Source organism: Vombatus ursinus, unplaced genomic scaffold (genome assembly GCF_900497805.2).
Source record: "Vombatus ursinus unplaced genomic scaffold, bare-nosed wombat genome assembly UNPS02014798.1, whole genome shotgun sequence".
NCBI classification, from domain to species: Eukaryota; Metazoa; Chordata; class Mammalia; order Diprotodontia; family Vombatidae; genus Vombatus; species Vombatus ursinus.
This window is the reverse complement of record NW_020954576.1, coordinates 23,756,790-23,779,673: the sequence shown is the minus strand read 5'-3', so window position 1 is coordinate 23,779,673 and position 22,884 is coordinate 23,756,790. Positions and strand designations below refer to the sequence as shown.

The following is a 22,884-nucleotide window of genomic DNA, read 5'->3' as shown; positions in this document are numbered from 1 at the left end:
GAAGCAATAAATGTTTGATAGAAGAGAAAGCTGCCTTATGGGGTTTTATTTGAGAAAAGAGTGAAACTGCACATTAGGGAATCAACTTTTCTGAGAAATGGTTACACCTCCCTGGACAGTAACCCAGTCAAAGAGAAACCACATAAATCCTTTCATGTAGGCAATATCCATAATTTTAGGGTAGAAATAGAACATAAGATGATGATGGGGTTGGGATCTGGACCCCGGAAAGGAAAAACTCTGGACTTCTCCACATGGCCAAATCTCTGGATTTCACCTGAGGCTATAATCCCATCAACTGGTCTTTTGTTATCACCTATGCCCAATCTCCCAGTTCTGTTACTCTTAACCTAGCCTAGTCCTCCATTGTTTTACCTCCCTTTGGCCTCTGACCACTTCCCACCAATCCTATCTAGGCTCCATTCTCTCTTGGCCATGTGGTCTGGGTCCCTGCAGACTACTTGACCACTGGTAGATCCCTCCCATAGTCTTTCTGTATATAAGGTCCATCTTGATGCTCAGATTCCTTAAGAACCTAGATAATAGATCACAAATATTCAGATTCCTTAAGAGTCTGGGCAATGTGGTGGATCTTCAATAAACCTTGTCTCCGGTTGAAAGAAGGCTTGCGTCAAATTCATTCAGGCAGGACCTGCATGATTTTGGGGTCCCAGCACCCTTAAACCTCCAGACTTTATCAATGGGATAACATGACTTCAAGAACAGACTGATGATGGTAGGGACAGGACTAAGGACAAGACTTTATAATTTGGAAAAGAGAAAGCTCCTACCACATAACACTATTTCCATCAGACATCATGCTCTTCAGGGACTGACATTTTTAAGAGACAGATACAGCATAAACCAATAAGAAGAAGACTGAATCAGAGCTACAAAGTTAATACCAACAACAAAAAAAAGGATAAAAGGAGGAACTTATTTTTGGAACTTCAGAAGTTCTAGCTTCTGAAAAATGTTAACAGAGAGGTGAAAATGGTGAACAAGTAAAAATTGGGCCCATGAACTAAGAAATAAAACTCAGCATAAACTTTTAAGGGAAAATAAATAATGAAGAGGAAAAAGCAAAGGATAACTTCCTGGAAAAGAGTAAAGCAAAAGATAATGATGCAAAATAAAGGATAAAATGAAAGACAGAAGAGGAAAAATTTTGAACTCCTTCCTTAACCAGGCATGAAAGGAGAAGGAACCAAAAGGGTAGACATAGATAAGCAAGAAGAAATTAAGTAAATTAACAATCTAAATTGTACATTCAAAGAAAGATAGAGGTAGGCAAGTACAAATGTAAGAGAGCAGAGAGTTTCTGGGAACAGATTAATATCAAAGTAGTATAAGCAAGACCAATAATAGTGTTGAGGTCTAGGGGTACTAGGAACCCCAAAAAGGGTCCAATAGCCAGAGATGCAGGTCCTGCCTCAAATGAATTCAACCTAAGTTTTCTTTCAGCCAAAGACAAGGTTTTTAGAACACTGGTCAGGGTGGGCTAGATTCTAAGAATCTGTCCGTTGGTAGATGAGATTAACTCTTTCTATAGGAAAAAGATCTGTGGGAAGATCTGGATGGCAGTGGACAGTAGCCTGGGGTGAGTGGGAGGCAACAAGAAGGGCTGGGTACTCCAGGCAAATGCCAGGGACCTGGGCTAGGTGGAAGAGGCATAGAAGGAATTAAGGGTGGGAAGTGACCTAAGACCATCCAGACAATGAAGGGCTGGGCTAGGTTAGAAGTAACAGAGAACTGGAGGTTTGCCACAGGCCACAAAGAAAGGCCAGTTGAGGTGATTATAGTCCCAGGTGAATTCCAGAGACTAGACATGTGGAAGAGTTCAGGGGAAGGGTTTCCAGGGTCTATACCCCATCATTAGCATCATCTCCTTAAGGGAAAAAAAAAAGTACTGACTTAAAAGAGGAAGGAATTGCAACAAGCTTCTCTGATAAAAGTCTCATTTCCAAGATATAAAAGAAACAGATTCACATTCTTGAGAATTAAAAAATATATATATATTCTCAATATCATAAGTGATCAAAGGCTTTGAACAAGCAGTTCTCAAAAGAAATCCAATCTATCAACAGCCATATGAAAAAATGCTCCAGATTATATCTAATAATCTGAAAATGCAAATTAAAGCAACTCTGAGAATCCACCTCACACCCATTAGATTGACAAAGTTGACAAAAAAAGAAAAATGATGAATGCTGGAAAGGCTGTGGAAAAACAGGCACTTTTAGTGGAGTTGTAAATTGTTCCCCCTATTCTGGAAAGGGATTTGGAATCCTTCCTGAAGTTACTAAATTGTGCATATCCTTTTGGCTTAGAGAGTCTACTACTATGATTTGCCAGAGAGCAAAGAAAGAAGGAAAAGACTCAAAAGTACAAGAATATTTAAAACAGCTCTTTTTGTAGGAGCAAAGAAACAGAAAACTAAAGGAGCTCCCATCAACTGAGGAATGACTGACCAAATCATGATATTTAAATGTAATGAAATATGAGTACGTTGTAAGAATTGACAAAGGACGATTTCAGAGAATACTAACTAGGAAGATATGTATGAATTGATGAAGAGTGAAATGAGCAGAATAAGGAGAAAAAATTATACAATCTTATAATGACAGAAAACTTTAAAAGAAAGTCTTTAAGAACTCTGATCAATGCTATAACCAATTACGATTTCGAAGGGCCAATGATGAAACATGGTACCCACCTCCAGACAGAGACATGCTAGAGATGTAGAATGAGACATATTTTTGGACAGGGCTATTTTGGGAATTTGTTTTCCTATCTTATGCATATTTTTATAATGGTTTTGTTTTTCCTTTCCCATGGTAGGAGTGGGGGAGAAAGAGAGGAAGGGAAGGAAGAGAAAATAAAATGTTCTTAGTTGAAAAAATTAAGACCAAAGGAATAGAAGAAATGTCTAGTAATCTTGACTTCAAGTATGAATGAATTAAACAATTCAATAAAAGAACCTGAGAGAATGAATAAAAAAATCTACTGCATAACAAATACCTAAACTGTAAATAAACCTAGATAGTGAAAATGAAAGGATGAAAGATGATTTCATGAGGTCTCCAAGAGACATCAAGAGAAAGATAATAGAAAGAAATGCCAATCACAACAACAAAATATCTAAAACAATTTGGGCCATTAATCCACCAACATACACATAGAGACAACTAAAGGAAGAACTAATAAGTAATGAGCTATCCAATGTAAATGGCTAGATTGAATCAAAATAGTAAAAAAAAGTGTCAATACTATTTATAGATTTAATACCAAATAAATCAAATTACCAACAATTTACCTTTAAGATTAGATAGTCAATATGAATGGATTAACCTCTTTCTAACTGACCCCAAAGCACCTAACTAAGAAAATTGGACAGAAGTTATAGATATATAGATTTAAAGAACAATTTCCTAATCATTAGAGCTATCAAAAATGAAATGGGTTGCCTCAGGAGTTAGTGGATTCTCCTTCATCAAGATTTAAAAAAAAAAAAAGGTGGCTAGGTGACCATTGTTAGGGATGCTGAATCTTTTTTGTTCAGATATTGGTTCTATTCAGTTTTTGAAATTTGGATTTTGTGTTGTAAGCATATAATCATAATATCCATGCCTCAATAAATAGCCAAAAGATATTCATTTCTATAAAGAAGATAAATTAATTGGTAATAATCATCTGAAATATTGCTCAAACTCAAATCAAGAAAATGACAATCAGAACAACTAGGATACTGTCTTATGTCAAACAAAATGGCAATATCATTTGAAATTATAAAATTCAATACATGGGAATGTGAGGGAAAAGACAGGCTATTATACTCCTTAAAGAAGTAAAAACTGGTGTAATCTTTTAGGAAATCAATTTTGAAAATAAGAATTTTTAAATTACATGTCTTTAATCCAGTAATTCAATTACTAGGACCATAGCGTAAGGATATTTTCAAATGGAAAGAGGGCCATATATTAAAAAAAATACTCAAAACATTTTCTATTAATTAAAGCCAAATGGAAATAAATTATATATAAAGCAATTGGGAAATGGCTGAATATACTTTGTATGTTAACAAAATTAAATATTAGGGATAGGGAGAGGTACTGGACCAGAATTTTACTGGTATAGAAAAATCCCTGGTGAGGAAAATCCTTTTCTTAATGCAGACAGACACCTGATGTGCAGCAGCGATGTCAAAATCAAATAGAACAAGGGCCATTAAAACATACATCAAGATCCCTGAGGGCTGCATATTGACTCAGAAAAACTGAACATATTTATATATTTCTTTTTCTTAGTAATATAACAACACATTAAAATCAGATAAGAACCATATTTTAATTTGGTTCAGGATTCCACAACTCAGGAATGTTGGTGAGCTGCATACAGCGTGTTTGACACTTCTAGCCTAGACGATTGAGAGATTAAGGAACCTGCCCAGGGACACAAACCAGTATGTGACAGGGCCACATGAGGTGAGACTTGAACCTAGGTCTTCTTGGCTCTGAGGGTAGTTCTCTATCACTATGCCATACTGCCACCATGATGGAATTAAGGATACTATAAAAATGACAAATAGGAGAATTACAAGAAACACAGAAAGACCGTAGTAAGGTGAAGAAAACAAAATCAGAAAACACATCACAATGATTATGACTATAAGAAAATTTGTAATAAAATCTGCCAATGGCACAGGAAAAGGAGAGATAAAAGAGGGTATAAAAGCAAGTAAGAATTCTTTTATTTAAATTTTTATAATTTTTTTGTATAATGAACAAAAGTTATAAGTTTTTCTTACATGCCTGATTTCATTCCTTATTCTGTTGGTTTTATTTTGAAAATGACTATTAAGTTTAAAATACAAAAAAATTTTAGAAAAATGACTTTATAGGTAAACTCTATTATAAGAAACCATTTCCAGAAAGGATTTGTAAAGCACATAGGTAAAGAAAAAAGGTTTCAATGGACATCTGTGAGACAAATTTTTTCTAAATATACATACCGTTCCATCTTCCATGAGTTTCAAGCAAGAACCAAAATCCGCTAACCGTATGTGACCATTCACATCCATCAGAATATTGTCAGGCTTAATATCCCTGCAAAAAGAAATGCATTAAAGTTTTAGATGGGGAAAAATAAACATAAGATGTCATTTAATAAGATTATTCTTTAACTGCTTCTTCTCATTTCTAAAGGATCTCTCTAGACTCACTAAGTAATTATTATTTAGTTACTTGTCAGCTGAAATCATTCTTTCCCAACAAGAAAGTAATATATTCCTGGCTCTCTTGTGGACCAGGAATATAAGATAATCTGTTTGACTAGAGTTCTCCCATCTACCTCTGATGTACAGCAGCCTTTTGTATGGCTACCAGAAGTTGAAGAAAGGCGTAGTAATTCTATATTTGCACATTTCTTTATGTTGCTAGGTCTAGGACATTAAAAAGTGGTATCTTATACCTTTTCATGAGTTTCTGAAGGCAATTCTAAATATGTAAACACAAGATATTTTAGCATGGGGGTAAGAATAATTTCTATATAGGTAAATTATGGTCATCTCTAGTTCACATTCCCTTGATACTGATGTTAGAACCATTCTCACTAAATTTAGAACTATGTTAGGCCTATATTTAAAAACATTAAAAAAAAAAGAATGGTAATTCCCTACATACTTCAAAGGTACAGCAAGACAGTAAAAATGTGATTCAGTGTATGTTCGGAGTTTTCATGGGCACTAATAAAACAGCACATAGATTAGTTCTCTCATCTTGAGCTATACTAATACTTAAAAAGATCTTCCATTTTACCACCAAAAAATTAATTGCTTCAGAATAAAACAATACAATGAAATGTCCATGCTACTATAGCTCCATAAGCTAATCTCTTCAAAATGGTTACTCTGCTTCTGCTGTTGCCACAACTTTCCAAAATTAATGAAGGCTTTAGATGAGCTGTGGAACAGCAGCAGACCCCAAGATCTCACTCCTTCCAACAGGACAGATGGTAATTCAACCATACCTTTTCACCCTGTGCAACCCCTGTTCATCTCTCCTTCCCATAAATCCTTCAAGAGGGGTCCACACAATGTGTAGAGTATTATTCTCTACATTTACATAAATACAAATGCACCTTCTGAGCTATAAATCTCATTTTCTCTGTTCTCGTTACATGACCAAACCACTTTGTTTTCTAAGCCATATATCAATATGTCACAAATTCTAGGGCAGATTTAGATTTGGAATTTTCAGAGGAAATTATTTAGTGTAGTAAATGAAAATCTCAGTAATGAATTAGATAGCATGGCAGAATTTTATTATAATAAAAGTGTCTACAAAGGTAAATCTCATACTAGTAAAATGATACTTTAAAACAAAAAAAAGAGGCCTTAAAAAGTACAATGAAAATACCACAAGCTATTTTACCAGCAAACATTTTTTAAAAAAGTAAAAAGATTAAGCATATCTAGTTATACTTATTTCTTTCGAAAGTAGAAAAATAAAAGACTTTAGTTCAATTGTTTTATAGTAAAATTGCCAAATGCTGTAGGCAACAAGGAGAGACATGATCCCCATGTTATCGTGAGTCTCTATGATATATCTAATGTCCATAGAGAGTGTGTCACCTTTGAGTGAGGTGGGCAGTTCTTAAAAGCATCCTATCAGTCTGTCAGCTAATACTGTTCTACTACTCTTCTCCCAACATAGTAGGTCTAATCTGAAGGAAGAGTGCCAGACAACTGCTGCTTCACAGCTCACCAAAAGCCTTTATTTACTTTGGCAAGTGGTTGCGGCAACAGCAGGGGTGATTTATAGAGAAGGAAAGTAACCATTCAGAAAAGAGTTTAATTAAGAGAAAGGAGTTTGTGATGCTTTATGTTTTTAATGCAAGTCCGACCTAAATAACTCTAAAGTTTAAAAAAAAAAACAAGTCATTTGAAAGGCATGGATAAAATTTGCTACTACATCCAAAATTCAATCATACAAAAATATCATTACAATAACTATAAGAAAAAGATCAAATCCCAGTCTACAATGTGATCAATACTCTAATATTCCAATGAATATGAAATCTGATCAACAGATAATTCTTCCAATGATGCAGATCATAACCCATCCACAGAAATGGCATGTTGTAACTGGAAAGGCACTGTATTTGGAAACAGAAAATTTAGGTTCAAACCCTGACCATGTAAAAAATATGCAACACATGAACATATATGAACACATTCTAGTTTCAATTCTACCACTAATGAGCTAAATGACCTTGGATGAATTACCCACTCTATGTAAGATTTACTTTTTTTAAATCTATAAAATAAGCAATACTGTACTATATTGAATTTGATTTATTGAACACCTATGCGACAGACACAAAAAAGTATGTTGATTAATGGATCAATGGAGATACAAATACAAGTTCCTTTTCTGGCTCTAAAATTATCTCAATCCAGAAAGCTGTAAAAATAGGATTTGACCAGTAATTTTTTTTTTTTTAAGGCAATTGGGGTTAAGTGATTTGCTCAGGGTCACACAGTTCGTAAGTGTCAAGTGTTTGGTCTGAGTCCGAATCTGAACTCAGGACCTCCTGACTTCAGGGTTAGTGCTCTATCCATTGCACCACCTAGCAGCCCCCTGACCAGTAATTTTTTTTTAAAGATGCAGTTTGGGTCATGAAGTACAAAGTCAACTCAGAAAATAATATTTTATGATTTTACCTTCTTATTCAACAATTAGGAGGCAAAAATTATCTTAAAACAATAATCTTAAATTATAATTTAACAGGGAGAAGCATAATAAAATAAATGCATAACAGCTAAATAAGTATGTGTGTATGCATACATACACACACACACACACACACACACACACACACACACACCCAGACCACATGCATATATGGTCCAAGGGCAGTACTATCCTTTTTTGGAAATGGACCTCAAATTCTGTAGGAGTTATATTCATTCTCTAACAAGAGAGAAATTCCAAAGACCAGCAGAACCTTTCCAACCATCTGTGATTCAATCAATTAACAAGAATTTATCAAACAACTACCAGATGCCAGCCACTATGCTATGCACTGGGGATATAACATCAAAGAATAAAATAATCTGTACTGCAGAAGTCAGTGTTGACTCTTCCCTCTTTCTCATGCTGCTATATCTAATTACTGTCAAGTCTTACTGAAAATACTTCTACAGCATTATTTCTCTCACACAACCCCTTTTTCACCACCCACAAGGCCACTGACCCGATTGAGCCTTCATCATGTGTTGCCTGTACTATTCCGGTTTAACCATGGTCACATAGCTAGTTAAGGATTCAAATTGAAATTTTCCTGACTGCAAGTTCCACACTATTGACGTGTTAGTAGTATCAATATTTTCAACCTCCTAGCTCTATGCACAAACAATTAACATAAATCTGATTATCATCATATTCATTATAATGATTTAGTGGAGATTATATTGTTAATCAAATACTCATTCCCTAAAATGGAGAAGATACACAGACACACACAGATACACACAGGAACACACACACACACACACACACACACTAATTACAGGGTATTCCCAAAATCTTCATGCAATTTTAATGAAAACTGCACTGAGACTTTTAGGGCACCCTATATAAAGAAAAGAAATATGAAATGATTAATTACAAGAAAGTTTGTGAAGGAGAGACATAACAGCAGCTGGGGGAACAAGGAGGATCCACCCATACAGAAGCTAGTGTTTGAATGGACTTTTGAAAAAAGGGAACTTTATGAAGCACAGGCAAGGAATAAGTACAATCCAGACAAGATAGATGACCAGTGCAAAAGCATGGAAATGGAAAATGAAATGTTGTGAATGCAGATGGCAGAGAAAACTAGTTTGGCTGGACTGCTAATGGCAGGAGGAGTGACATCCACTAAGAATGGAAAGATAACTAAAGGATTGAGGAGGGAAGAAAGGTTAAGAATAGCTTCTGTTGGCAGTAATGTATGGAATCAATTATGGAGGAATAAATGGATTGCCTTGCTGCAGTGAGAGTCCTGTTGAGTTTGGATAATAGGAAATTCTTAATGTCCCTGGTCAACATGACTGTGAGATTTCTGGCTCCCATTCATCTGAAAATGATTAGAGGTGGAGGAGTTGTTTGGGGAGGATAATTATGATGATAGATAGGCAAAAGGACAAGAAGATAAGGAATTTGAGATCAGAGGACAATGCAGAGTTTAAACGGATATCAACAGGGTCAAAACTGGACATGTGAATTCAGTGGAGGGCAATGGCCTAAGAAAATACAAAGGGGTGCAGGAATTGGAGGTTCTGATGAGAGCAAAGAATAGGTTTAGAAGGGATGAAGTATATGGAGAGGTGGAATCAAGGATGTGGTAGAGTCAGCATGAACAAACTCAATGTGATTCAAATGTTACATTTTCAGGATGAGCACTTACATCTCAGAAAGTGATGAAGCCACAAACCAAGGCTTATTGTTTTGATTGTCTAGACTTAACAAAGTGATGAAGGAAATGTTAATAACGCAGATTAAACTCAAAAGTGTGTCGTGTACATTTTTTGTTTTCAAACACTGTTAAACACTTAATAGCGCACCCCCCCCCCCCGGGCAGAATGATAAGTTATGGACTCCTTGTTCAGACACCTTTAAATATTTTGGGGTAATGGTGAGATCCAATGTTTGATCATCCCTATTTGTGACAGAGGTGCAGTGAAGGAATAGGTCACAGGATTAAAGAAAGCTGAGGTACTGAGAAGATAGGAAGGTAAGGGAGCATTATTATTAACACAGAAGTTCCCTAATATCTGGGAAAAAGCTGAGGAGAGGAAGACAGTGATCCAGAATCCAAGATCAAATAGAGAAAAGAAGGTAGGGAGAGGGGGGCATGGTGTATACAACAGCTACCATGATTTCAACTGGGTGAAAAATTCTGATTTAGTAGAAGAGTAGAGTGAGAAATATAAAGGTAAGAGTATAGAAGTGGCAGTGAGGAGCAAAGGGTACTTCTCCTCCAAGACCAGCACTGAACAGGAAGGAAAGTTTATTATGAAATAGGAATTTCAAAGGGTGGAGCATGGTTGGGGGTAGGCTTGAAGAAGAGAGGGATAAGATAATGAGAGGTTGGGTTATGGGACAGTTTTTTCCTACATGCCTGGTGAATGATTAATTCAGAAGATAAGGAAAAGAAACAGAAAAAGTCTTAGGAGTGGCAGACAGTGAAAATCTTGCAGAGGGAGCTAGGCTATGCATAAGTTTGAGTTTAAAAGATTAACTGTATTTTTTCCATCATTTGTAAATAACAAGCTTTATGCTGTATGAAGTAAGGAACTCAATTCAACAGCCAATCTACCTAACTACCACTTAACATTTTGTAGATCTCAATACAGTTCTAGAGACTTATAAAAATAAATAAAGAAATATTCATTTTAGGAGGATTTGTTCAAGGTATAAATTACTACCTGATTAGGGAGAAATTATGAGTTATTACTTTCTGATGCCAATTTTTTTTCACACAGTCCCCACTGAGATTAAAATTTTTCTTAAATAAATACTAAGCAAATCATTATTGAGCTACTAAAGGAATCCTGGTGCCTGGGACATATCCAAATCTGTTGGACTGTAGCCTGAGAATCTATATAAGCTTCCCGTTCCATGGATTTTTCAGATTTTCAAAAAGAAATGAGTCACAATATTATGACAAATAATGGAATGGTTTCATATACTTCAGTAATTCTAAACTTTAAAGTGCAAGTATGACAAAAGAACAAATGGAAAAAATTTAGGTCTGTAGCAGCCAAACTCAACTACCAGATGCCCCCGCACAAAAAAAAAGGGGGTCTATGAGCCTGTGTTAAATGCAGTAAGAAGTTAAAAGGAGATTAATCTTACTTTATTAACAGGACAACCAATGACCAAGAAAATAACTTCAGATTTCTTTGACTTGGAGAGGATACCAGCACACTGAAGTGAAAGCCACGGTAATCTTAACACTACTTTAAGGATAGCATAGTAACCTAAATAAAGGAGGTGACAATCCTGCTGTACTGAGGGAACAACTATTTTCTATTATATACATATCAGCTGTAGAAAGAATTGGCCCAATTGAAGGGAAAATATAACAACACAGCTGTTCTAAGTAGAACTCACAAAGACTTTCTCATTAAGAAAGTGAATTTGCCATCAGCTGAAATATTCAGACACATAATGTATGACCACGTGTCAAGAATGTCACTGAATGGATTCCAGATTAATTATAGGTTGTCCTAGATGTAAAGTCTAGGGATCAGTGTTTGAATATTGGCCGCAAAATTTATTGTAACCATTGACAAATCACCTTAATTCTTTAAATTTCGCTCCTCATTTGTAAAATGTAGATAATATGCTACCTAACTTTTAAGGTTATTATGAAGAAGGCTTTTTTTTTTAAATTACCCATTTATTTTTAGATTGCCTTTATTTGTCAGTCTATCCCCCCCTCTCTCAATCATCCCTTATAACAAAGAATAAAAAATAAAGGGAAAAAATAATTTGGCAACACTGACCAAGACAGCAATTAAGTCTGGCAGGATGTACAGTGTTCCATAGCCATAGCCTCCACCTTTTCAAAAATGAGAAGGTAGAATATTTTCGATTTCTTCTTCACTGTCAAGCTTGCTCATTATAATTACAATATTCAGTTTGGACTTCTGTTGCTGCTTCCACTTACATAGTTATGGCTATTGTGAATCTTCCCTACTTACTGCACTCTGTATCAGTTCATGTAAGTTTTCACATCTTCCTATAGTCTTCATTCTTTTTAAAAAAATTAATTTTATTTTCAGTTCTAAATTCTCTCCCTCCTACCTCCTTTGCCTTCCCATTGAAAAAGTAAGAAAAACAAAACCAAACCTGTTACAAGAATATACTGTCAAACAAAAAAAAATTCCCATACTGGCTATATAAAAAATATGCTTCACTCTGCATCCTGAATCCATCATCCTTCTATTTGGAGATGGATAGCATCATTAGTTTTTATAGTAAAGAAATTCTATTACATTATGTACCACAACTTGTTTAGCCATTCCCAAACCGATGGGTACCTATTTGTTTCCAGTTCTTTGCTATGATAGAAAATACTTCTATAAATATTTTAGTATATATTGGACCTTCCTTTGATATTTGATCTCCTTGAGGTGTATGTCTAAAACTGGAATCTCTAAATTAAAGCATATAGCAATTTTAGTAACTTTCAAAATGTAAGTGGTTGTGTTCCAGTTTCCAACTTTGGTACTCTCTCTTTTTTTTTTTTCATTTTAATCAAGCTCAGATAGACATAATCCCATTTACCCCATTCCTCTCTTTCACTAGCCTTTCCCATGCTATCCATAAACATTTTATTACGTGCCTACTATTTCTCAGGCATTGTGCTAAGAGCCATGAAAACAAAGAAAGGCAAAAGATAGTTGATGCTGTTAAGAAGCTCCCAGTCTAATGGGGAAACTAGAGGCAATTACACACAAATAAGATATGTACAGGATAAACTGGAGATAATCTCAGAGGAAAAGTACTAAGATTAAGATTTCTTGCAGAATGTACAATTTTAGCCTTGAGTTGAAGGAAGCCAGGAGGCAGAATTAATGAGGGAAAGCATTCTAGACATGGGGAAAGTCACTGAAGAAGCTCAGTCAGGAAATAAAATTTCTTGTTTGAGGAACAGGAAGAAGGCCAGTGTCAATGGATCAACTGGAAAGGTGGGGATTGGGGGGTGCAGTTTATGACAAGCTTTGAATATTACACAGAGTATTTTTATATTTGATCCTGGAAATGACTGGAATTTGAATGGGGAAGTAATACAGTCACTTTAAGAAGTGATATGGTCAATTTAAGAAAATCAAATTGACAGTTGATGGACTAGAATGGGGGATGGGGGTGGGCCTTGTCACAGGAAGAACACCCACCAGCTTACTGCAATAGACCAGGCTTGAGGTGATGAGGACTTGCACCAGGGTAGTGGCAGTGGCAAAGGAAAGAAGGAGACATATACTAGAGATGCTATGAAAGTAAAAACCACAAGCTTGGCAACAGATTGGATATGAAGGAACAGAATGCCATGGATGACATCTAGGTTGTGATTCTGGGTGACTGGAAGAATGGTAGTACCATCAACAGTAAAGGAAGTTGGGGGGGTGGGGGGAGAAAGACAATATGTTCAGTTTTGGACATGCTGAGTTTAAGATGTATATATACATATATATGTATGAAGATATGAGACATTAAAGAGGTTAGAGATGGATAAGCAGATCTGAGAATCATTTGCATTGAGATTACAGCTGAATCTATGGGAGGTGATGAGATCACCAAGTAAAATAGTCAGGGAGAAGAGAAGACAGCCAGGACCAAACCCAAGGGGACAATGGGCATGACCTGGATGAAGATCCAGTAAAGGAAACTAAGTAGCAGTCAGAGAGGGAGAAGAACCAGGAGAGAGTAGTGTCAGGAATACCTAGCAAGAAGAGAGTATCATGGAGAAGACGGTAACGTGAAAGTGTCAAAGGCTGCTGAGAAGTCAAGAAGGATGTTAGATTTGGCAATTTAGAGATGAGTAACTTTGGAAAAAGAAGTTTCAGTTGAATAACAATATTAGAAGCCAGACTGCAAAAAGTTAAAAAAAAAAAAGGCGAAAGAGAGGAAAGGAAGTACAGGTACCTATTACAGAAAGGAAGAAAGAAATGATGATGGTTAGCAGGGATGGATGGATGAAGTGAAGGTTTTTTGAGGATGGAGGGGACACCAGTATGTTTGGAGATGGTAGGAAAGCAACTAGTAAGTAGACAAGGGGAAAATTGAAGATAAGAGAGTAGAAACGATAGATGGAATTTATTCCATCCTATACAATGAAAACAAAGAAGCATGGGACTTTTGATGAAGTGAAGAAAAGTGAAGTAAGCAGAACCAGAAAAACAATACATACAACGCAAACAGAAAGAACAACAAAAAAAAACCATTTCAGCTAAATGCTGTGTAATTATAATGACCAAGCCTGGCTACTGAAAAGAGGTAGCAGAAGGCATCTCCCTCCTTTCTTTGTAGAGGTGTGGGACTAAACGTGTGGAACAATATAGAAAATACTGGACTTTTTTTGATGTATTGGCTAATTTTATTGAACTGCTCTTTTCTTTTTTTTTTTTTAACTCTTTGTTATAAGGTATAGCTCTCTAGGAGGGGGAAGGGGAAGGAAAAATTGGTAAATATAGATGACACAAAAACATGAAATCAATAAAATTCTCAAATACTCAAATGAATCTTTGGTGTCATAGAGACTCAGCTATTACCTCCAATGACACAAGGTACAACTGATGGATGTCTAGCAGTCTTAGGACAAAAATAGAAGAAACCCCCCAACAGAGTAGTCCTAAAGGCCTCCCCAGTCTATTCAGCCTCCAGGGTACCTCTCTCCCTTAGAAAGAGTCAAACAAAAAACTAATATCTTAAGCCAAAGCTAGGCAAAATGAATGAATGAATATTAAATTCAGGCTTCCCTTAGATTCTTCCCAGGAATCCTTATCCAGGTCCATAAATGCTGCCTTCCGGTCTAGTGTAAAGTTATATTCCCTAGAATGCTCTTGCAGTGCTTCATCTAGACCAGACCGGTAGACTGCTTTGACGACCATCCAGGTCCTCCAGAAAATCCTCTTCTCTCCTCCACATTTTCTATGCCTCTGACAAGTATGCCACCAGCTCAACACACCCCCTTTTGCTTTTGCTCCTACAACTCCTCTAACTTTCACACCGCACTGTATTCAATGAAGAGCTTTAATCACAAAAATAAGAGCTTTACTGATAGGATGTTGTTCTCTTGCTTAAAACACCACCCATCATATGAAGTGCTCTTTTATGGCCTCCAAAAAGAACACCACAGGGGGAAACCACTAGTCATTTTGGAGGTCCCCTCATTGTCTCCTGACATTATGAGGATAGCACTGGCATATTTTGAACATTCACCTCTCATTTCTCATTTTCATCATGTCACAAACTCATCTTTTCTTTCTGTCACAGGACTCTTTGATAACATAATTTACTTCTCTTCTTGTTCATAGTTTCTCACTCATTATATATGACAGCCTATTTATACTCCCGATGTACCTTTCCATTGCCCTGATACTAATTTTTAGCTTTTCAGAGTCAGCAGCATTCTAGGTTTTGCTACCACACAGCAATAGAAGCAAAATGTCTATTGAAAAGACGGGTCATTGCTATGGTAAGACTGGGGTAATTAAAGTGCTAAGCAACTTCCCAAAAGCAGTTTAACCTATTATTCCCTTCCCACTTTTAAACTCTAGGCCCACCTCAATGTCCTTCTGTATTGTCTGTCACAGATATACATACTATTGGACAAACTATAGGTATAAATCAGAGGCAACTGATGGTACAGAAAATATAGTGACAGGCCTGCAATCAGGAAGACCTGAGTTCAAATTCAGTCTCAGACACTTAGTAACTGTGTGACCCTGAGCAAGTCAATTAACCCGTCTGTCTCAGCTTTCTCATTTGAAAGATGGGGATATAAATAGCACCTATTTCCCAAGATTGTTGTGAGGATCAAATGACAGGGAGGGAGACAGAGAGGGGGAGGGAGAGGGAGGGAAGAGAGAGAGAGAGAGAGAATACATATGCATATATGTATGTATATATAATGTATGCTATATTGATATCTGAGCAATAAGCATTTTTTCATACATTTGGTCTTTCTTATGTGGCTAGACAGATCAAACCAGTTTCTTCCAGGAAGATCTGCAATATCTTGGGGATCTGATGGAATCAACACATTATCACTCGTACACTGAAGCATCTGAAGGACATCACAATCCACAGGGAATCTACTTTGTTATTGTTTAGTCATTCAGTCATGTGTGATTCTTTGTGACCCCACAGACCATAACATGGCAGGCCCTTCGACCCTTCACTACCTCTCAAAGTCTGTCCAAGTTCATGTTTGTTGTTTTCATGACACTATCTATCCACCTCATCCTCTCCTGTCCCCTTTTCCTTTAGCCTTCAATCTTTCCCAACATCAGGGTCTTTTCCAATGAGTCCTGCTTCTGATTATGTGGCCAAAGTATTTAAGCTTCAGTTTCAGTATGTGACATTCCAGTGAACAGCCTTAGTTAATTTCTTTAAGTACCGACTGATTTGATCTCCCTGCTATCCAGGGGACTCTCCAAAGTCTTTTCCAGCACCACAATTCAAAATCATCGATTCTGCAGCACTCAGCTTTCCTTCTAGTCCTGTTCTCACAGCCATACATTGCTACTGGAAAAACCATAGATTTGACTAAACAGACCTTTGTCAGCAAGGTGATGTCTCTGCTGGTGATGTTCTCCAAATGGGCCACAGGTTTCTATCTTCAACCTTTATTCTAGCTGGATCTATATCACACTGTGGTAAATACTTTGGACAAATTTACATCTCTCTGTTTTATACTTCATCTGATGTTTATTATCAGACTAGAACTGAACATCGTTATTTGTTTTCATTTTTCAAGTAATCTTGAATGATCTTGATGTACAGATGTGAGAAATTATGTAAAAAACACCTTAAGGTGGCGTTTTGTTCTGAGTCTGATGTTTTTTTTTCCTTTTGCGAGGCAATCAGGGTTAAATAACTCGAACAGAGTCACACAGCTAGTAAGTTGTTATGTGTCTGAGGTCACATTTGAACTGAAGTCCTGCTGACTCCAGTACCGGTGCTCTATCCATTGCATCACCCAGCTGCCCCTGATGCTTTTTAATAAACAACAAATGGATCTTATATCCTCTACAACTTTCATTCACCTGTGAGATGATAATGATGTGGTCTGTTGTTGAATATGATTTGCAAAATCTGGCTTGTTCCCTACTAAAATCCTCATCAAGCATCCACATCTCAAGTTTTGAGATGACCTTCATAAAGGTTTTGCATGGATAGGTGAGTCAGTACATAGGCTGGCAGCTGATATTTGCTTGGTACTCATTTTTTTTCTTTTTAAATTTTTTTTCTATGCTTCTCGTAACTTTCCCTCTTTTAGATAACTTAGTCCCTCAATGCTCACCATCTCTAGCATAGATCTTCTCTCTATTTGATTTAATCCAGATGCTTTTCCTATCTTTGTTTTCTTTTGTGTCATTTCTACTTTGTCTGTAAAGCACAAAGTCAAAGGACTTTGATGTTAGGTTCCTCAAAAGAGAAAAATAAAGTTGTTACAACAATTTTTACAAATTCCATTTTTCTTATGTCTACAGGGCTCTTTATATTTTCATCCTTCAAAGCCCTTGGCTTGACTCTGCATAGTTGGATGCCTTGCCAAGTGTTTTTTAGGCTGCTTATCTCTTCTATGGTGTCTCTGTGCTCTGTAAAATGACATTTCTCACAATCATCTATCACGCTCTATCTAAGATTTTAACCTAGTATTGCCTTCGGCAGTGAACTCTTGCTACTTGGCCTACTGATCTACAGAGATAGCTGGAATTACTTTATATCTTGTACATGATTTTTATTCTAAGCTGTTTTAAGAGTTGAGTTCCTTCCATTTTGCTGGTTAACTGACTCAGAATTCATTAGAGATCTTCAACACATGTACTGATGTCACCTCAACCCTAACCTCTCAGTTACTCAATCAAAGCTCTATCCTTGCACTGGCTACACTGTCCTCCCTTCCCTATACCACCCCTTGGTTAACTGATTCAACTCTACATTAACTTCTGCATTTTAATCCCTTAGCACTTACCCTACTGCTAATCATACCTTATTAAATTATACCCTTGGATAATTTCTACAATCTGCCTCCTTCACCATTACTCATGTGCTGCTGAAAGGAGTAAATCATCAAATTGAGCTGACAAGATCCATGACAAATTTATGTTATATAAATTTGTCTACTGGAACCTCAATACAGCAAGTCAAAACTTTTATACCTTTCTACTCATTCTCTATCCCACTCACCAGTGTCTTTTCCCAATATTCTCATTTTTCCTGATGCATCCCATAGCACTCTCTTCCTCTGTCCTCTTAGCTGAGGACACTGCCTCACGTAAATTAAAAAAAAAAAAATAGGCCCTTCAATGAGAACTCCCTCCTTTCCCCTTTTCTTTATCTTACATCACTCAGACATCTCCCACCATTATATCATCCATTACCACATCTCACATAAAGATGGAGCCCTTCTCCTTGCCAAGGCAAACCCCTCATAAAGTTCCCTTGATCCTATCTATCCTCTGTTCTCTAGCAGACTGCCCTTCTTTCTCTCTTCAATCTTTCCTCATCTACTAGCTATATCACCTTGACTCTACTCACAGAGCTACCACTCCAGTGTATACCCCTATCACCTCATGCCTAGACTATTGCAATAGTCTTCTGGCTGATCTCCCTGCCTCAATTGCCCCCTTAAAATAATAAGAATCATTATGACTATTATTATTATTTTGATGACTAGCACTTATATAAGTGCCTACCATGTGCCAGACATTGTGCTAAGCATTTTAAAAATGTTATCACCAATGTAATCCATCCTCTACTCCATTGCTAAAGTGATTTTCTTAACATGCAGGTCTGACCATGTCACCTCTCTCCTACTCAGCAAACTCCAGTGTCTCTCTATTACCTCCAGGATCAAATATAAAAATCTTCTGTTTGACATTTAAAACTATTCACAACCTGAACCCTTCTTACCTTTCTAGTCTTCTTCATGATATTCCTATGCATAGTTATTACCATACTATATGATCCACCTCTACTGGTCTACTCACAACTCCTAGCACACCAACTCCATCTTCTGATTCTGTGCCTTTTCATTGGCTATCCCTAACACCTGAAATTCTCTTTCCCCTCACCTCTGCCTCATGAATCCCTTGGTCTTCTATAAAACTCAGATAAAATCCTACCTTCTGTAAAGTTTTTTCTTCCTGATTCTATTCATTTTGCTAATAACTTCCTTCTAGGATTACTTTCCATTTATACTATCTACATCTCATACATACAATAATTTTCATGTTATCTTTCCCAGTATTTGTAAGCTCCTTCAGGACAGAGAATGTGTTTTTACCATTCTTTGTTGCCCCAGTGCTTGGCACAGTCTCTGACACACAATAAATACTAAACATTTGTTGATGGACATCTTAGATATAACAGGAAAACAACTGGATTTATTTAAGGCCTGAGAACCGATATTCCCACACACATAAACAAAGGAAACATGTCCCTCAGATGTATATGTTATTCCTAATAGGTGCAAAGTAATCTTTGAGTGCCAGCCATCATATTTTCAGGGCTGGGAGCTGACTCATGTGAGAGTGTGGATCTATGGAAAAAAATCACAAATGGCTTAGGTCATATTCATATTAAATTTTCTATATTTCTATGTATTCTTCAAAAATGGTTATACAAAGGGGCAACTATGTGGCCCGGTGGATAGAGCACTAGCCCTGGAGTCAGGAGGACCTGAGTTCAAATCCTGCCTCAGACACATAACACTAACTGTATGACCCTGGGCAAGTCACTTAACCCCAATTGCTTCACCAAAAAAAAAAAAAAAATGGCTATGGAAGCAAATCCAACATACTCCTTTCTGTCAAAGCAAAATAATCCTTATAATCCAACAGCTAGACACCATTGAACAACTGAGTTTGGAAAACTGAAAGCATTCTTTTTCAGCCTCAAAAGGATAAAGCCTAGCTGTTTATCTGAGTGCAAAACCTCTACAGTCCCACCCCAGACCTCACCTCTTGCTAGGCCTTTCAGAATCTGTTTCTGTAATGCCAAATGAAACTGGAAAATTAGTTTGGGGCCAAGTTGTAGAAGGCTTTAAAAGCCAAACAGGCAAGTTTTTATTTTATTCTAGAGGAAAACAGGAAGCCACTAGAGTTAGTTGAGTAGGGAAGTCACATGGTCAGATCTGAGCTTAAGAAAAACTATTTTGGAAGTAGTACGTAGGATGGGGGGGGGGGGGAGCTGTTGCAATAATATAGAAAAGAGATAAGGCCATGAGCTAAAGTGATAACTTTGTAAATGGAAAGAAGGAATCAAGATGCAAAAGATGTTACGCAGGAAGAAAAGGCAAAAATCTGGCAAATTACTGGATAAACTTCTTTATAAAGAACCTTCATATAGAATATTTTGAGTCTGACAACCTCACATGACCTAAACGGAAACTGCTATTTTAAAGTGGTTTGCTACTATGTTCCATGGATGAAACTCATCTTACTGATGAACAACATTATATGGTTTTATTACAGATTTAATCACACATCATTTATTATGAATAAATTGAGTGAAATAGTATTTGTAAAGGAATGGGGGAGAAAAAGGAGGAGTCAAGAATAATGCCTAGATTATGAACCTGAGACACTGAAAGGGTGGTAGTGCTTCAACAAAGATAGGAAAGTTTGGAGAAGGGGAGGATTTAAGGAGAAAGACAGTAAGCTCCATTTTAGAAATGTTGAGTTTAAAATGGCTCTTGGACATCCAATTTGAAATGTCTAATATGGGATTGAAGCTTAAGGAAGAAATGATGAAATTAATAACTAAAATATTATAGGGGTAAAAGAGAAGAGGGATCAGGATAGACATTAGAGAACACTTACAGTTACATGGCATTGATAAGGATAATAAGCTAACAAAGGAGACTGAAAAAGAGCAATTAGGTAGAAGATGAACCAGGATAGAATGGTGTCATGAAGACCCAAAGAGTTAAGAATAATGAGATGGTCAATAGTGTCATATGTAGCAGCTAAGTGAAGAAGGATTAGGACTGAGGAAAAAAATCAGATTTGTCAAGTGATTATTAGTAATTTTGGGGAAATAATGACATTGGATGGATGAGGTCAGAAGGAAGACTATAAACTATTAAGGAGTGAATGGGAATAAAGAACTAGAAGGCAATTACTTCCAGTAGTTTGGTTGAGAAAGAGAGGATAATAGCTATCATTTATATGATTTTGTTTATATATAGTGTTTATATAGTGCTTTAATGTCTGTATAGCATCAGATAAGCTGATGAGCTACATCATACCTTGTAGTGAGTTTAGCATTACTGGAGAAGTTACAATAACCTGAGTTAATCACTTCAGAGCAATGCACAGGACAGATAAGTATTTCCCTCTCTCAGCAGAGTTTCTCTTCTTGAATAGTAAAAGCCTGCCTTTATTACTAATAAAATGGCTGCATTTTTATGGTAGCTTAAGATAGGATAGAGATTAGATGCTCGTCAGTTAGGGAATGGCTAAATATTACGGGCATATGTATGTAATGGTATACTACCATGCTATAAAACAATGAACACTAAGAAGCATGGAAAGACTTAAGAAGTGAAGTATACCAGGAAAACAATGTTAATGGAAAATAACTACAATAAAACCATGCAATCTGAATGCTGTTACAAATTAACTTGGCCCCAAAGAAAAGATATGAGAAGAATGCCCCAAGAATGTATTATCAATAGAGCAACAAATTTATTCAACCATTATGGATAGCAATTAGAAATTATGCAAGAAATAAGACTAAGCTGTTCATAACTCTTTTTCTCATCATTTATTTTAGTCATCCTATTGACCCCAAGGAAGTTTTTAAAAAGTTTTGATGTATGTGTCAAAACATTCATAGTAAATTTTTCTGTGGTACCAAATTAAGAAGTGAGAGGCTATCCATAATTGGAGAGTGGCTAAAAATTAATGCAATCAAATATTTTAAATAAATAAATAAATACCAGGAAATCAAAGACATATGGAAAGAGTTATATGAATTGATACAAATGAAACAAGCAGAAACAGAAAAAAGCAACCCATACATTGACTGATAATGTTCATGAAAAGATCAGTAATAGTTCTGGAGAATAGATAACAAAACATTCCTCACTACTCTCAGCATACAGGAAGGTGTTATAGGAAATGAATGTTGCATATACTGTCAGAGATAATCATTTTGTCAACAATCTTTTTTTTTTTTTACTTTGCTTAGTTGTAAAAGATGAGGGCTGATGTAGTATATCTGGAAATTACTGCGACATAAAAATAAAAGGTTTTTTAAAACTTTTTAATAGTCACATTGTCTTTCAGAATGTACAATATTGTTTTTATGTTGATAATATATTTTATTTTATATCAATTTTTTTCAAGATTCACTTTTATGAAATTTTGAGTTCCGAATTTTTTTTTCTCCCTCCCTCCCCTTCACCATTGCCAAGATAGCAAGCAATCTGATATAGGCTATACATGTATAATCATATTAAACACATTTTCACATTAGTCATGTTGGGAAAGATGAATTAGAACAAAAGGGTAAAACCATGAGAAAGAAGAAAACAAAAACAAACAAAGAAAGAGCAAATAGCATGCTTCAATCTGCATTCAGACTCCATAGTTCCTTCTCTAGATATGGATAGTATTTTCCATCATGAGTCTTTTAGATTTGTCTCAGATCATTGTATTGCTGAAAATAGCCAATTCATTGCACAATGTTGCTGATACTGTAGACAACCTTCTCTTGGTTCTGCTCACTTCACTCAGCATCAATCCATGTAAGTCTTTCCAGGTTTTTCTGAAGTCTCCCTGCTCATCATTTCTTACAGCATAATAGTATTCCATTATATCCATATGCCACAACTTATTCAGCCATTCCTCAATTGTTAGGCATCCCCTCAATTTCCAATTCTTGGCCACCACACAAAAAGCTGCTATAAATATTTTTGTACATGTGGGTCCTTTCCCCATTTGTATGGTCTCTTTGGTATACAGACCTAGAAGGGGTATTATTACTGGATCAAAGGGTATGTACAATTTTATAGCCCTTTGGGCATAGTTCCAAATTGCTCTCCAGAATGATTGAATCAGTTCACAACTCTATCAACAAGGCATTAGTGTTCCAA

At 36.3% G+C, this 22,884-nt stretch overlaps 1 protein-coding gene across 2 annotated transcripts in view; it reads right to left on the bottom strand.

Moving 5' to 3' along the window:
• The window catches only part of LOC114049605 (serine/threonine-protein kinase MRCK alpha), a 410,500-nt gene that overhangs the window by 184,034 nt on the left and 203,582 nt on the right, over window positions 1-22,884 (bottom strand). For both annotated transcript variants that reach the window (XM_027870865.1, XM_027870866.1), the window contains exon 6: window positions 5,012-5,105. In XM_027870865.1, coding sequence (XP_027726666.1) covers window positions 5,012-5,105 — 94 coding nt within the window. The remainder of the gene's footprint in view (window positions 1-5,011; window positions 5,106-22,884) is intronic.